Here is a 16,274-nt window from a genome sequence, read left to right on the forward strand (position 1 = left end):
GAGTGACAATAAACAAGATGAAGTGTGATTTTATATAATTTACAAGAGTGCTTGTATATGTGACAGGGGTGGTTGTGTAGCCTAGTGGTAAAAGCGCTTGCTCGTGACACTGAAGAAAAGGGTTCGATTCCTTGTACATAGGTACGTGTGAAGCCCATTTCTGGTGTTCTCACCGTGAGATTGCTGGAATATCGCCAAAAGTGGCGTAAAACTAAACTCACTCACTCATGTGACACCTGTATATTATCAGTAAATAAGATCTATAAGGAACAATGGTTTGTAAGCTGAGAACACTTTGCTGAGAAATTACGCAGTGCTGCAATACTACAGTTTTAATATACATATATTTGACTGCAAACAACTCAAAATTAATAGGGTAGATGTGGTTGATTTTGCATGGTTTATGAAGATTAGTTTTTTCTAGAACCGTTTCAGTTCCAGTTTGGTTTCGGTTTATGAACAGGAATAAGATGGAAAACCTACCAGCTCTGATGGAGATTTCCTCAGGGTCTATTTTCCGCCTGTCCTTCAATACAACAACCGTCACATCACTCATCTGTGTCACATCCTGACTGGTGCTGGGAGTCTCACCTGATGAAAAGATTGAACAGATGACACTCAGTTGTTGCTTGGACTTATAGAGACACCTCCATGCAGTTGTAGACCAAGTTCATTAACTGTGTCTGATTTATGTTCCATCAAACACACAAAATTTAACAAACTATCGAAGGAAAAATAGGGTGATAAATTCTAAACTCCTTGATCACAGTCAGCTAAACAAAGCCCCAAAAGATCAAGCTGTTGTCCCTAAAACTTGACATACACTATTAGTCGATTCATATCATGTTTTCTGCATACAGTTTATTGCTACACAACTTGGCACACAAAAATAATTGTCACACTGGATATTATCATGATTATTGTAATTGCTTCACATCTCTTTGTTAATATCACTACCATCAATGAATGAGAATATTAACTCGGAGATGCAGCCATCAAATCCACTGTTTTAATGTGGTTTGATACCTCTCACTGACCAATCAAACTACATGTATTTCTAAATCCTTATAGAATTCTGAATTACATGTATATGTAATTTAATGAAGAACTTTGCCTTTCATACCTGTGTTTTTGTCATCCTTGCTTGATGCCTTGTCACTGATTTGGGGATGTTTTTTCTTATTGCCAACTCTAAAAGACCTGCTCAGCTTTATTTCCTCAACAGAATCCTCTACAACAAACAATCACAATATTATTTTAATACTGTAGTCTGGTGTTGGGCAAACATGTATGAAAGCTAGTGGCACCTTTCACAGATATTATAACTTATTTTGTAACTGGAAAATTATATTTCAAACTTTCACAAATGTGGATTAAAATCAAAAAATATTGTTCTTCCTACCCTGCCTGTTACCAGTACACAATATTTCAAGAATGTTATCCTTGAAAGTCTAGAACACATGTGCACAGATCGCCCAGCATTACACAGCATTACAAGGTTGATGGCAATATGTATCGAGAGATTGTAGGACAGTGAGTAGTGAGAAGCAATATTACTTCATGCTTGTAATTACTAACTAAAATGAGGATTGGGTGGTCAGGCTTTGTTGCTGCCCCCATGTTCTCTAGTGGATAGAGTATGTACTCTGAGAGCATAAGGTTTAGTGTTGGGAATTGGTTGAAATCTCACAACTGATGATTGCTTCATTACCAACGAACAATCATCGAAAAAAAATTGGTAAGCGTCATTTTTCAGATTTTCCTATCCAGGCTGTTATTGCAGATATTTATAACATGATGCAACTTGCTACTTTAAAGTGATGACTAATATATCATGAACATAAACTTCCTGGAGTCTTCAAGAAATATTCAGTCATGACTTTTCAGTTAGTGAAGTGAGTTTTCTAAGAATGAAACTAGTTTTCAGGCCCTGACAACTTCAAAGATATGTTCCATTGTCAAGTGTTTCAAAGACTAAAACAGCATTTCCAAAATTGTTTGTGTTCGATTATGAGAAAATGTGATCGATTGCTTGGTCATTTGGTCACTTCGATCAATCTTCGATTATTTCAACTAATCGGAACACCGCTAATAAGGTTGGTAGTTTGATACCTTGTTGCATCATACCAATAGATGCTAATAGAATTGTACATAGAGAATACTACATGAGGTCTCATTACATACGAATTATATGAAACAAGTGTCCTTCCTATGGTATCTGACCGAGCGAAAGCAAGGTCAGATAACATAGGAAGGTCACAAGGTCAGATAACATAGGAAGGTCACGAGTTTCGTATAATTCGTATGTAATGAGACCTTGTGTGGTATTTAATTTATTACCCTCTTCTTACATGCATTAAATTGACAAAATAGCGTATTTTTGTTAATATTTTGGTTTCAAACCAAAACCGGTTTCATAAAGAGGTTGAGGAAGAGTTTTGTACTGTAGTACAATATTTGCATGACATCACACTGTAATGACGTCACTGCCTTGGTAACCGACGTCACGATGCATGTCAGTTGTCATCGCCTCGTACAGCCTCCTATAGTAAACTACTCCGTAGCACCTCGTTTCTTGGTTTCCAGTTGCTTCATTCGGCTAACATAACTGGTGGAAACATTGCGTTTATGTTTTTCGACGGATATAATGTCTCAGTTCGACTCACAATTAAACAGCGACACGGCAACGTTCGCAATGTTTACATTCCCACAATGCATTTAAGTTGTAGAATGAATGAATTCACGTGTTTGTTATGAATGAAAAAGTACTGACGTCAGAATGTGACCTAATTGAGAGGTCATCGGTTATCCAATCAAATCGTTAGAATCTCAGGTCAAGTCGTTACGACTCAGGTCAACGCGATACGACACTCGTGTGACGTAAGAGATTAGTATGCAACTACCAATACTTTGACCTCGTGGGTTATAATTGTTGTTACACTGCCTGGTGATCAGCATCATGGGGATAAAACAATGACTGATTGATTCAGAGTGAGTATATTGTGCCTGATAGGGCTAACACAATAAAACCACCATTTTCCAGATTGTACAACCAGCCAAACATACATGTACATACAAGGCATATAACTTGGATGTGTTAATCCTCATTTCACCTCAACTTTCACCTGTTATTTGGCAGAAAGACTGTCAACACTGTTTTGCATGGATCTTTGTTCATCCATTCATCACTGGTTTCCAAGTCCAGACTATCAATAACAGGTTGCTGTCAATAAGCTTGCTATTGTTGACTGCAGCATTAAACATTCATCACTCTATATATCATACCTGAAAATTGTACTTGTAATTTCTCTTTCTCTTGACATCCACTGCTATCTTTGCTGGTCTGCTTTACTTCAGTTTCTTTATTGGAGTCCTTTCTAGCTGCCAGTGATTGGTCACTCCTGTGGGGATTTTCGAGAAGAAACTATTTTTCTTCAGTTTTGAGCTAAGGGTATCTTTATCAATGGATGCAGATGTTGCACTGTCTTGTTCCTTGGAAACAGATCCATCCTTTTGTTGTGCCTTGGCGCCTGTACAATCTCTATCCTTTCCTTTAGAACAGGAGCTGTCCTTGTTTTGATCTGTGACACTTGTCGTGTCTTTAAATGACAAGTTGTCATCGGCTTTGATTTTTTTGTTTGCGATTTATCATGATCTTTTTTGTTGTCTGTAGCTTGCTGTCTTCGAGATTTGCTGATTGGAATACGGCTCTGACTCTTGGATCCTGAGGCAGATCCCTTATCATTGGCTGTCATGTTGCCATTGGTAGCCTTGTCTTCATCTGGAACCGGGGAAAATTTGCAGGATTCTAAGAACACCTGCATGACATTATCCATGCTGACATCAGAATGTCCTATTTCAGGGGATGTAAACGCACTGTTTCCTTGTGCGCTGCTTTCATTCTGACTGGATTTGTTTGCACCAAAACCCCTCTTTTCCTTAAGTGGAGCATCTTTGAAGATATTACTCTTCATTTTCTTTGAATCTTTATCTTCCGCTTTTCCATATTTCTTTGAGGATTCATCAGAATATGTGTCATCAGAGTCTAGTTGTTCTAAGCGGGGCCCAATGGGTTGCTGGATAACTGGCTCCGCTGTCAGATTTTCACTTGAGGTGACAGGTGTGGTGCGAGCTGAGCGTTTTGGCATCATATATTTCGGACTTTCATATTTGCTCCCAGCATCCTTAGTTTTGGATTTCATTTTAGAATTCAGGGGTCCTGCAGCTCCAGGTTGATCATCTATGTCAGATTCCTCTGCATCAGATACAACGCAGAATATATTTGTAGGACATGGCTTATTTTTCCTGAAGTCTCCTTCCTTCAGAATTGGCTGAGGACACCTTGGATCTGTTCCTTCAGGTCCCTGCAGCAGATGGAACGCTTATGTTGTCAGAGGAACAGGAAGGAACGGGAACACTTTGTTATGAGGTTGTTTCAGAATCATGTGTCGTTCTGATATAGATAATATAAAAATAATAATAATAATGCACTTATATAGGCCTAATGTCCAACCAGTACTGCTCAGTGATGCTGAAGCATAAGATTCAAGTTGATACAAATCGTAAGGTGGTAGATCAAAGAGAATAAGCATCCTATCACACTTGACTTGCCCTTGAGAACTTTATTTCAGAAGAAATACACTCCATATGATAAAAAATAAAAATGAAACCATGAAAGAAATCTGGACTTCGTCCTCGGTCAATATTGCTTTTCGTGGGTCCATAAAAACAGGTATTGACTGAATTCACCAGTCCATAATTGTTTTATTATGTAATTACCACAAAAAAAAAGATTCTAAAAACCAAAACATGTCCATTTAATCCAGAAAAGTAATTTTATTTTCACTACAAACCAATAATGTTATGTCAACAATACTGTGACATGTAAACAATGGAATAAATAAAACAGTAAAACCTTTTCAGAAAATAGGTATGTATTTTATATAAAGTATACAAACTCTAAATTTGTGAATTTACTCAAAATTACTAGATGAGAGACCAGATGCCTTGTGCGTCAACATGTGTGTTTCACATGAAGATATTTAGAACAAGTACACAAAACATGTCCCCTTATAGTTTAGTGGAATGAGAAAGGTATGTTGATCATATAGAATACCACTGATCTTAACAAAATAATTTAAAAAAAGAGAAAAAAGAATACCGCTGACCTGATATTTCTGGAATGCATATTCTTGTAGATGAGCTCCCCATCCTTCCGCTGCCATCATGTCAATGTCTGGTTCCTCTGGCCCAAAATTCAGGAACAGCAGGTCACTGAAACACAATATACCAATCCTCTTTTTACACAAACAACTATCCTGAGAGGGATATTGTCAGCTACTGAGCTAGATATGCATCCCTTGTTCTGTATAGACAAGTACTGGAACCCTCGTGAAATCTGAGTTTCCTAACTTAGTCTATCATGTTTATAAGTTTGTAAAGTTTCTAAACTTGAAAAAGTAACTTTGAATCATTTAAACCAAGAAAAATTAACATTGATGAACAAATATAATTTGTAAATAATGAATCTGTAAGTCGACAGCAAAAGTAGTTGTGCCCCTTGAATATCTTGATCTGTATGTTTTTTGTTTACTTTATGTTCTTATTCATATTGGGGCTGTGGGGTAGCCTAGTGGTTAAAGCGTTGGCTCGTCACGCGTCGAAGACCCGGGTTCGAATCCCCACATGGGTACAATGTGTGAAGCCCATTTCTGGTGTTCCCCGCCGTGATGTTGCTGGAATATTGCTAAAAGGGGCGTAAAACCAAACTCAGTCAGTCAGTCAGTCTTATTCATATTCTTCATTTATGTTGACTATTTTTAAGCAGTGCAGAATGAATGTACTGTGTGGAAGTGAGTACATGTATTTAATTGGGAAAATATGCCAAATTCATGCTGATCATGAGTTTGAGTTATTTTTGTTTTGTTCTTTTGCTCCGTATGAAAAGAGTATTGGCTAATTTTAAACAAAAATTTATCAAAAGTTGACAATTGTTATTTAGAGCCTTACACCCACACAGAATCTATTCAACTATAGTCTGTTTGCAGTGAAAACGTACCGATGAATTTCACTTTAAACAAAAAAGTAAATCACATAAAGTGAAATTAAGATTGCGAATCCTCCTGATTTTACCTTGCCAATTGAACATTAAAATCTCAGAATTTTAATCAACAAAAGATCATAGTTTCAAATCGTTTTTATTGGTATGTATTACAATGGGGTATGCACATTAAATGAAAGCCAGAGAACAAGAAGGGTTGGTTTCTAAGGTAGTCTAAGTTAACTCATCACGTACCGCACGTGCATTTGTTTCACTATTCCAACTACTGCGCTTACCCCCTTGTAATACAAACCAATAATAGCGATTTGAAACTATGATCGTTTGTTAAACAACTTTTATCATAAGTAGAATCAAATTCTGATATTTAAAAGTTCAATTGTCAAGGTAAAATCATGAGGATTCGCAATCTTAATTTCACGTTATGTGATTTACTTTTTTGTTTAAAGTGAAATTCATCGGTACGTTTTCACTGCAAACAGACTATAAATCAACTTTAATCAACTTTATCAAAATAAAACTTACTCTAGTGCCTGAGGTGCAACCTTCTCCATCTTCATCAACAGGTCACTGAGAATGTCAAACATTAACTCCAAGTTTGCTGTCTCCTGTTTCATGAAGTCAGATTTCAATTCTTCTGTGTCCTTGGGGAAAAATAAAACTGTTCAACTCATTTCCTGGTCAGATGCAATATTCACATTGTAATTCACATTCTGCTTAATGTACCAAATATTTTCTTGATCAGGAGCGGTAGGGGTAGCCTAGTGGTTCATCATGACAAAGGTCCGGGTTTGATTCCCAACATGGGTACAATGTGTGAAGCCCATTTATGGTGTTCTCCACCATGATATTGCTGGAATATTGCTAACAGTGGTATAAAACTAAACTCACTCACTATTCTTGATCATTTTCCTACATCAACAAATACCCTTCATTACCTGTCAACATGGTGGGCAAATGGTGAATAAGTGGTGCAAAGCACTATAATTCACAGTGCAGAGTTCTGTCCCTTGTGCTTGCAAGGAACCTATGATTGCAGGTTCACATCCCACTTCACCCATATCATGATTCAGGGTTTGTCATTACCATACACGTGCTTGTGTGTTTCACCAAAGTCATTTACGTCAGCATAATTCAGGGATGAGAAAGAAGTTTTGAGAAAAACTCTGAAAAACTCTGAAAACTAGCCTGATATTTATGACATTCATACAATTGTCAACGGATTTAGACGATTCACAAAAATGACCCTTGGTCTTATCAAATTCCTGGAATTCCGCGGATCCGCGGAAAATTCTCATCCCTGAGCATTAAACCAAATACATCCAACCAGCATAATCAGCATGATACCTCAACTTTCAAGCACAAATAAACAGTTAAAAAAGGACATTATCCTGTAACTATTTTTTAAATTTTCAAACACTTTCACAGTAAATCAGTTGATCCGAATTTGTCACAATTTTTCACCAAACACAAAAGAAAACACAATATTATTGCTTCCAGATAAATGTCCACACTTACTTGTGCCAGAACATCCCTGTGTTTAGACTCTTTATTGTAAAAAGATTGATATTTGGTCAAAGCTACATCAGTTTTCCCAGTAATGGTTGCAAGTCTCTCATCAAAATTCACATATTTATTTTTCTTGGAATTGTCATGTAGATCCAGCCATTTTTGGAGACTTGTGAGATAAGCCTGTAAACAGAAAGATTCACCTGCAGAAAGCAAATCTTAGCTCTTAGACTAGAGTTATGTGTATAGTGCAATGTAAACATTAGGCACAGTGATCACATAACTCTGGGCAAATGAGCTTGGAGTTCTAATTTCAACAAAATAAAACTATTAGTGATACTGTATATTCAAATAAACTCAGGATAGTCTTTGTCGACTAACAGAATCAGGTGGTCAGTCTCGCTGACTTGGTTGATATATGTCATCATATCCCAACAGCATAGATCGATGCTCATGCTGATGATCACTGGATTATCTGGTCCAGACTTGATTATTGACAGATTGCCCCCAACAACATAAATGACAGGTTTGAAATACATTTTTTATTTTGTAATCATTCTACTGACCCTTCTTAAATTCTTTTCAAACAGCTGAATGACTTATTTTCTTTTTCTGTAAACACCTTAGTATGGGAAAACATATAGCTGTACTAATGTATTTGTACCTTCATCGCATTCTCTGTGGTGAGCTCTAGGTTATGGTGTTGTTTCCAGCGCTCATTGGACTTTCTCTTCAGCTCCTCATATAGTAGAACCTCCTTCCTGCAAACACAATGCTTAATGTACTTCCTTCGCATACACATACAACCTGAGAAGATCCGGGTTAGAATTGGTCTACAGCAACCCACAGAGAGGTACAGATAAGCTGCGTATCTGCGTAAATTACGCAAATAATTATGTGAAAACTCAATTCCTATTAGGTCTATTGAGTACAAGTACGCTTGAATTTTTGTAAATACTCAATAAATTTGATCTTACAAGCGTACACACAAAAATGTCAAATCTTAGCTTGCCTACCGGTGGATAGATGAAATAACTGAGGTATATTGAGAGGTTCTATTTCAGCATATGAACTTGGCAACTTGCAGTCTTTATTATCATTTCTCATACTACAGATCAAAATATAAATAACTAATGCATGAACCAACATTAAAACTTTATTATATTTTTACAATTAATGGAAAATGGCAATTGAGTTCGAGTTAGCGAGTGGAGCGGGTACAATTTACTTGGTTACTCAAAGGAAAATTAGGATACCCAATTGAAATGAACCACAAGTACATAAATAACTCAATGACCCAAAAAGTTATCTGTAGCTCTGAATCCATGCTTGCTGAAAGAGGTGACTAACCAGATCCTGTAGCCTACCTCACTGACTTGGTTGACACATGTCATCACACCTAAATGTGTTCATGGTGTCATCCATTGGTTTGTCAGGACCAGACTTTATTATTTTCAGCATGTTGTCATACAACTGGAATGTTGTCATACAACTGGAATATTGCTGAGTGAGGGCGCTTAGCAACAAACCAACAACCAGTTCCTTCCTTTACTCACGACCGCCTCCCTGGTGTAGTGGTTAGAGCGTCCGCCCGGAGTGCGGAAGGTCGCGGGTTCGAGACCGCGTCATACTAAAAGACGTTAAAATATGGTACTTGTTGGTCCCTGTCTGGCACTCGGCATTAATGGGTACAACAAGGACTGGTCGGCTCGGAGTCATTATAATGTGTCTGAGTGGGGTATTTCTGCTTCACTGCGGCATGGTATCTCAGTGGGCTAGCACTATAAAACCAGCTTCAGTCTGGGCTAGTACAAGCAGGTGCACATACACATACACACACATGCAAGTCTGAGCGAAATATTCTCAAGCACAACGATAAACCCAATTTCACCTCACCTCACCTCCTTTACTCACAGAAACAACTCTACACCACAGTGTGTGTAAAATACATCTGAGACAGCTTGTTGAAACATGGCTTCTAGTATGATCTTCAGTTGACTTTAGTGTTACAATATGGACAGAATTATATACACTATGGTTCCTGATCACTGGTAATGGTCATGGCAACAGTTACAGGATTACCAAATATTTTTGAGAACCCAAATAGGTTTCGAGATGGGTTACTTTTTTATTATTAGGACAGTGATATTAATTTCAAAGATGGTAGAATAATAATAAAGGAATTGTGCACGAAGAAATATTCAGCCATGTTTGTAGGGAAGACAAAAAGAGTTCTATGCACTTCAAAATACTTACTCCATCGGCCTCAGCCCATCCACTTCAGTCCAAACTTCCTGGTGGAAATTTGCGATTCTTATCATTATGTCTATTAACCGTTCCATTCCGGGTGATGAGTTGCGGCCAGTTGTTTCATACATTGGATCTATACACAACATAGAACGCTTTGATGTAACCTAATAAATCACAGTTCATTCTGACATTACAATGGTGATACGGAAGACATTGTTGAATATATGACATAATGTTCATGTGTTTCTGGCACACAAATTCTAAAACAGGTCGGAGCAACATCAAGCAATTATCTCTTTAATCTGGTTTTTAAATCAAAATTAAGGTCACTCAATTCCAGTGTTTTTTAACTTATGATAAACAATACAAAGCCTTGTCTTGCCAACATTGGTGCACTGGATAATGAATGAAGTACACAAAAGACAATAATTTCACAAAATAACTGTCTATTTGACTTCAAGTAATACAGAGTTACTTCCCTTGATTGGAATTGTTACTGCAGTTTGAAAAACTAACGTCACTCAATTCCAATCTTTATTAACTTACAATAAACATTACAGTACACCTGGCAAGAATGGTAACTCTGGAAGGAACAAACAGTTACATCTAGTAATACAAACAGAGTTACTTCCCTTGATTGGAATTTGTGACTAGTCATCCCATTTCCATTCTGGATTTTCAACCATGATCCAGTTTGGCATTATGGTCCAAACAAAGATTATAATATAGGTCAAGGCAACCTAAGCAAGCAACAATAGAAACTAAAAAGTTCAGTTCAGTAGTCTTCACAACATGTACCAAACTTGTTAAAACTACAAAATTCTACCTAGTTTTTGTATATATAAACTATTGGGCAGATTGTCGAGGACTACAAGACTAGTGTCAGTTTCTAAGTCAGGCTATAATGTGATCTCAGGTTTACCTGATGTCAGAAATGTTTGTAGTGTGTTGGCACCCAGGATGAGCATCTCTGAGTAGTGCTTGTTTGCATCAAGTATTGAACTTGCTGCTGCTTGCAAGGCTTGAATTTCCAGCAATCTACAAAATCAAATACAGGAACAAGTTATACCTGCAGTGAGAATATTCTAGACCCAGAATTAACAAGTATATCAGTGGGTGAGTGAGTTTAGTTTTACCTCGCTTTTAGCAATATTCCATCAATATCACTATCAGGGCGGGGAACACCAGAAATGGCCTTCACCCATTGTACCTATGTGGGGAATCGAACCTGGGTCTTTGGCGTGACGGGCGAACACTTTAACCACTAGGCTACCACACCGCCCAACAATTATATTATTATAAGTAAAAAATATAGTCTAATGACTACTTTTAAATGTGGTCTTTTCATTATGTTATGGCGGAATTCGGGGCAATTTCAACTGAAATGGGATTTTCTTTTATGAATAGATCTATACCGAATACCTTTGTAAATTCAGGAAATTGAATGAATGCCTGTATGGAAAGGATCAATACTATCCATAGACACTGGAACTCGACAACTATCAGTAAATACAACAATAACGTAGATCTACGATTCTATATCCTATTTACTGACCAATAGACGAGTTCCTTTGATCACAGACATGTTATTAGGAACGAAAAAATGTCATAGCTGATATAGTACGTGTGTAATTAAAATTGATATTCCACTAATAATATGCTATGAATTCCCGTGTACGTATCCTTCAAATATTACGGTGACGTTAGGTGAATCGCGGCTCTCGGCTACGTTAACTCATGGAATTCATCACTGGGAATGTTAAGTTTGACAACTAAACATCACGACACATACGTTACGTCTGCATTTCCGTCAAAATAAAACAGATTTTGTCTCGTCCTTCGATCCATTTTACGAATTTACCGCCAGCAAACTTGTACAAAAAGTTACGTTTCGACGGAGACAGCGTTTTGGCAGAATAACGGTCACGTGACACAAAGGCCCATAACTGTCTTGGTAACATTTCATACCACAAAATAATACATTGGTGGTCGATTATACTTTTCACTAGCTTATTAAAACAGTAGTGAAATAGAATGGTCGTGAAAAGGACCTTGCTGTAAGTAAGACACAACGATGTTCTTTTTAATGTTATGCATCTGCAAAATATAACAAAGATTATGTTATGATTTTCTTTGTCATAACTGCTAAAGGTAGGCATGATAATGTATTATTTACAATATATGATGTGACCACATTAAAAAACACTCGGCTGATAATTTCTAAAAATGTGTGTCTCATAACTTTTCATCAACCATAGCATCATGTTGTCTGTAAATATTTGATTCTCCACTTCAATTTTGACGCCTGTATATATTCGAATTTAAATGAATATTCAATTTTCAGGTAAGCTTTTTTTATGTCGTGGTTAAAGAACAGGTCTCTGAAGTCAGTGGTATGTGTGGTCTTTCCCACATTTAGTGCCTAAACATATTCAGATTCTATGCATGTTTAAACCTAAAGTATGGTACAATCAACGTGTTTAGGATTTATACACATTTACTGGTTCACTTTGACAATAGTTGTTGTTTTTACTGCTGTCATATTCCTTAAAGCGAAGCATGGCGGTGTGTGTTTTGTATAAAAAGAGTTGACATGTATCTTATGGAAGTTCATTGGCAACGATCGCTAGTGGACTCTGTGGGCTCTGTAGGTCTAGTGGTTTTAAGACTGCGTTCACTCTCGCCTGTGACTTCACGTGGCAATTGTCAGTAAGGCCAGTTACTCCATAGTCGGAAGGCAGCATTAACTCTCACAACCGGCAGTATTTAGGCGTGGAATCTTTATAAGCAGAGTAACTACCCCATTTGTGCAAGGATCCGCTGATCTTGGGTTCAACTTCTGATTATGATCCTCGGTCAGTGTGTTTTACAGACCCTAAATTACACTGAACGATATAGGTCAGGGCGACTGAAGGTTATCGGAATTATTGCATTGAAGCTGATGCTGTTCATAACAGAGCATATATAATATTGTTTGTTTGTTTGTTATAAAGGCCGCTATCAACAATATTCCAGCTACATGGATATCGTCTTTAAATAACTTAGTCGGAAGCAGACAATCCAGTGATTAACATCGATCTGCACATTTGGGATGCGATGAAACGCATCAACCAAGGTTAGTCGCCTCTTACGACAAGCATTGGTTGCCGAAGACTATATATCTTTACAGGTACAGACCTGCCTTCACCTGTTTATTATACAGAAAATCAGGTCCCCATCATTGTGCCTTAGTTACGAAAACCCCTTTTACGTCAGCCTCTGTAAACAGTGTCTTAGAAGGTACCCATCACATCATCACTATTGACATTTGTAAAAAAACAAAGAGAAATTATACCACTTACTGAGGTGTTTTAATTGATATTGAGAAACAGTGTCAGCAATATTCTAGCCACATCGCAGCTGGGAGACTAGAATTGGGCATTAGATTTTGTACCCAAGCCATTGGGTCATCAAACCCGAACCCCAAAACCCATCTGTCGTATATATTAACTGTGAAAAATCCGTACACCTTCTCGTCGCAGAACAATTCTTTAATCTGAATTTTGGAATGTCCAATGTTTAATGTCTTTTCCACCTACACATAAATTCACAAATCCAAACACTGCTGTTTAACAGTTCAAATAAAAATAATTCGAAAAACAGACTTTAAGTGACGACCGGGGTTTGAACTCGACGCGCTCAGCTACGAGCGCGCACACATTTTCAGAGAGTTAAATGAGAACTCTCCTAGTCGCGGAGTCAGCAAAATCTGGTCATGTGCGATGTCTGCTCTTCGGTGAAATTGTGCAAAACATTGTGAAAGGACAGTCTTTCGGGACACGATCGACATGTGAAGAGTATTTTGACAACACATAATGCACGACGCTTATGAGGCAGCTCCAATTCTGGAGAAACTCCCTCTCCAAATTGAATCCATAGCATGTTATGGTAGGTGTTGCTTCCCATTTGTGTTTGTTTTGGTGAGACTGTCATTTCCTGGTTATGAGTGCAATAAGATTCTCTCACATATGCTGTAGCCGATTTCGTTAGTTTCACCTTTCAAGTAACTATACACGGATATTGTCACAAGGTGTTTAATGCGAAAAATGCTCTCAACTGAGAAAGAATATCATTGTAATATTCAATTTGATCAATGGTCGTTAAAAATTGTTTCTCAAAAGTTATAAGGTTCAGAAGGCCAACTTGTCTTGAGAATCACAGTTGACTGTGTAGAGATGTGTCGATTCGATATGCCAGGATCTGGTAGTCATTGGTTCGAGTCTGAGATTTGTTGGTATTAACCACCACTGTTCAGGCCTACCATACAAACGGTGAACAAATCATCAAAACTGAACTCATATACACCAAAACAGAACAAAAATCACCAAAACTGCAACAATATCCTCTAATACCGAAACAATACATCTGTAATGGAAGACTAATCATTTGAAATGGAAACAAAACTCGCATATCAGCTACAAGAGCGCGCGAGAACGGTCGCTGAGCGTACAAAACGGCATTCATAGCATCCCAACACGGCAGTCATAGCATCCCGAAACGGCATACAAATCGTCAAAGATGGCGGCGAGGGGAGACAAATAGGCTTTGGTACATAATGTTTTTCGTCACTATGAGTCTAATCTTGAAAATTTGATATCGGGATGTAGTGCATAAACTCCCTATTGCAGTTAGCTTCAAACCTATGTCCATATGATTTGTTCACCGTTTGTATGGTATGCCTGCTGTTGTACAGACGTCAGCCCAGCGACCAGAAGGTTGGTGTTCCCATCACCTACATACCAAAGATGCTAAAAGCTGGTTCTTATGGTTACTGTTTCCACCATACAGGAGATAAAGCAAATCTGTGCTTGTTGTCCATCTACTATGTTTGAGTAGGGTATCCATATTAAACATGACATCTAGGTGGGCTAGCACTTTAAATCTGGCACACGTCAGGATGAGTACAAGCAGACACACACGTTTCACTGAAGTGATAGATGTCTTCACCCTGCATCACATTTTGCTTTACTTTGAAATTTAGGGTAAATAAATAAAAAATATCATTGAGAATATCAATTTCCCTTAATAAAACTTCATAATATCCCTAAATGTTTAAGTGAATGTACAGAAATTACATGGCATCTTCACAACTGGAATACAATGGCATGCATCAATCGTTATATAAAGCGATCTTACCGCTAAGGTGATCGTAGCTCCCATACCTTAACATAGACTTAAGGTAGTCTTAGCGCTAAGGTTGTTTTGTACAACGGCACCCACGGCCTCCTTTCACGAAACAACCTTTACCATGTTTACTAAGGTTAACGGTAACTGCAATTCTTTAACATTGCACTAAGGTTACCTTAGTGACTTACGATCACCTTAGTGCTTTGTGAAAAGAGGCCCTGGGCCCCGTTTCACAAAGCTCTCGTAAGCCTAAGATCTCATAACTTTTCTCGTAGCATTTGTACCTCATATGCTACAGTATAGGAAGTACGACTGCTACGAGAAAAGTTACGAGATCTTAGGCTTACGAGAGCTTTGTGAAACGGGGCCCTGGTCCTGATTGTTCTCATACAACAAGCATGGGTTGCAGCTGACCAAGCTAACCTGAATCTTCTAATCAAGGAATTGCATCTTGTTCAGAGAACAGATTCAACAGATCAACTTCCAACTCAGATTTGAATTAAAAATAATCGGCAAATCATATCAGCCCACACAATCCCTATATTTGTCAGCTCTTGGTATGAGGTACAGGGGCCCATTCTGACCTGGAATGTCATAGTAGATTCATTATGGATGCATCAATAATGATGGTACAGCTTTGACAATGATGCAGTAAATATGATAAACAAATGATAAACAATCAGGTTAGATGATTCAGCAAGCATAATTGAAAAATCAATGAAATGTAACCATGAGTACAGTGAGCTGTATATTACAGTGAGAACATTATTTTATATGTTGCAGCACAAAATTAAGAGCGCAATAGCTACACAAGATGTTGCTTTAGATGCATAAATACATGTAGATCAGTTAAGCTGAAAACAACTGCTGACATGTTATGTTGAAGTCGTGTTTAATGTTTTTCATGAAGTTTGAGTAAGCTTTTTTGTAACTAATCTTGCTAGAATTTAATACAAATCCTTGGCTTTGGACTATGGCTTTAATGTTTGTTTTTGCATAAGGAAGTCGGAGCCTGGAAAAGATCTGTCTGAAAACAGCAGTTGACAGCAGCGACATCTACTAAATGCATTCAGTGTCATTTATTTAAATATAATGTGTCTGTGTCATTGGTATCAAGCCCACATTGTGCACTGTTCCGACTATATGATGGTGGTCTGTAAATAATTAAGTCTGGACCAGACTATCCAGTGATCAACAGCATGAATATCATAACATTGTTAATTATTTAAATATGACCTGTTTTAGTCACGATATGGCTGAAATATTGCCAGAGTGACTTTAAATTTTAACT

At 37.6% G+C, this 16,274-nt stretch overlaps 2 protein-coding genes across 4 annotated transcripts in view; one reads left to right on the forward strand and one right to left on the reverse strand.

The window, feature by feature from the left end:
* Positions 1–1,166: 1,166 nt before the first annotated feature.
* On the reverse strand, positions 1,167–11,723 carry LOC124289840. The gene is made up of 9 exons (XM_046726515.1): positions 11,610–11,723; positions 10,740–10,855; positions 9,824–9,950; positions 8,232–8,328; positions 7,577–7,750; positions 6,584–6,702; positions 5,169–5,274; positions 3,286–4,364; positions 1,167–1,231 (listed from the first exon to the last, which is right to left on the reverse strand). Exons 1-8 carry the CDS (start codon positions 11,663–11,665, stop codon positions 3,435–3,437), a joined length of 1,725 nt encoding a protein of 574 aa, XP_046582471.1. The 5' UTR covers positions 11,666–11,723; the 3' UTR covers positions 1,167–1,231; positions 3,286–3,434.
* Positions 11,724–13,560: 1,837 nt separating this feature from the next.
* Positions 13,561–16,274, forward strand: part of LOC124289857 (vam6/Vps39-like protein) — a 97,800-nt gene continuing 95,086 nt past the window's right edge. For 2 of the 3 annotated variants that reach the window (XR_006901773.1, XM_046726535.1), the window contains exon 1: positions 13,561–13,744. Coding sequence is in view for 2 of the 3 variants with exons in the window: in XM_046726535.1 (XP_046582491.1) it covers positions 13,672–13,744 (73 nt within the window). In the remaining variant the exon portion in view is untranslated. The remainder of the gene's footprint in view (positions 13,745–16,274) is intronic. The other variant, XM_046726536.1, reaches the window with a different exon arrangement.

This window comes from Haliotis rubra, unplaced genomic scaffold (genome assembly GCF_003918875.1).
Source record: "Haliotis rubra isolate DU_JTF1 unplaced genomic scaffold, ASM391887v1 Scf45, whole genome shotgun sequence".
Taxonomy (NCBI): Eukaryota; Metazoa; Mollusca; class Gastropoda; order Lepetellida; family Haliotidae; genus Haliotis; species Haliotis rubra.

Excerpts from the sequence above, each read along its gene's own strand:
- LOC124289840 (XM_046726515.1), bottom strand. The coding sequence starts at position 11,665 with ATGGATCGAAGGACGAGACAAAATCTGTTTTATTTTGACGGAAATGCA. Across the intron at positions 10,856-11,609 it reads GACGGAAATGCAGACGTAAC|ATTGCTGGAAATTCAAGCCT; the intron begins GTATGTGTCGTG and ends TTGATTTTGTAG. Across the intron at positions 4,365-5,168 it reads ATGCATTCCAGAAATATCAG|GGACCTGAAGGAACAGATCC; the intron begins GTCAGCGGTATT and ends CATCTGCTGCAG.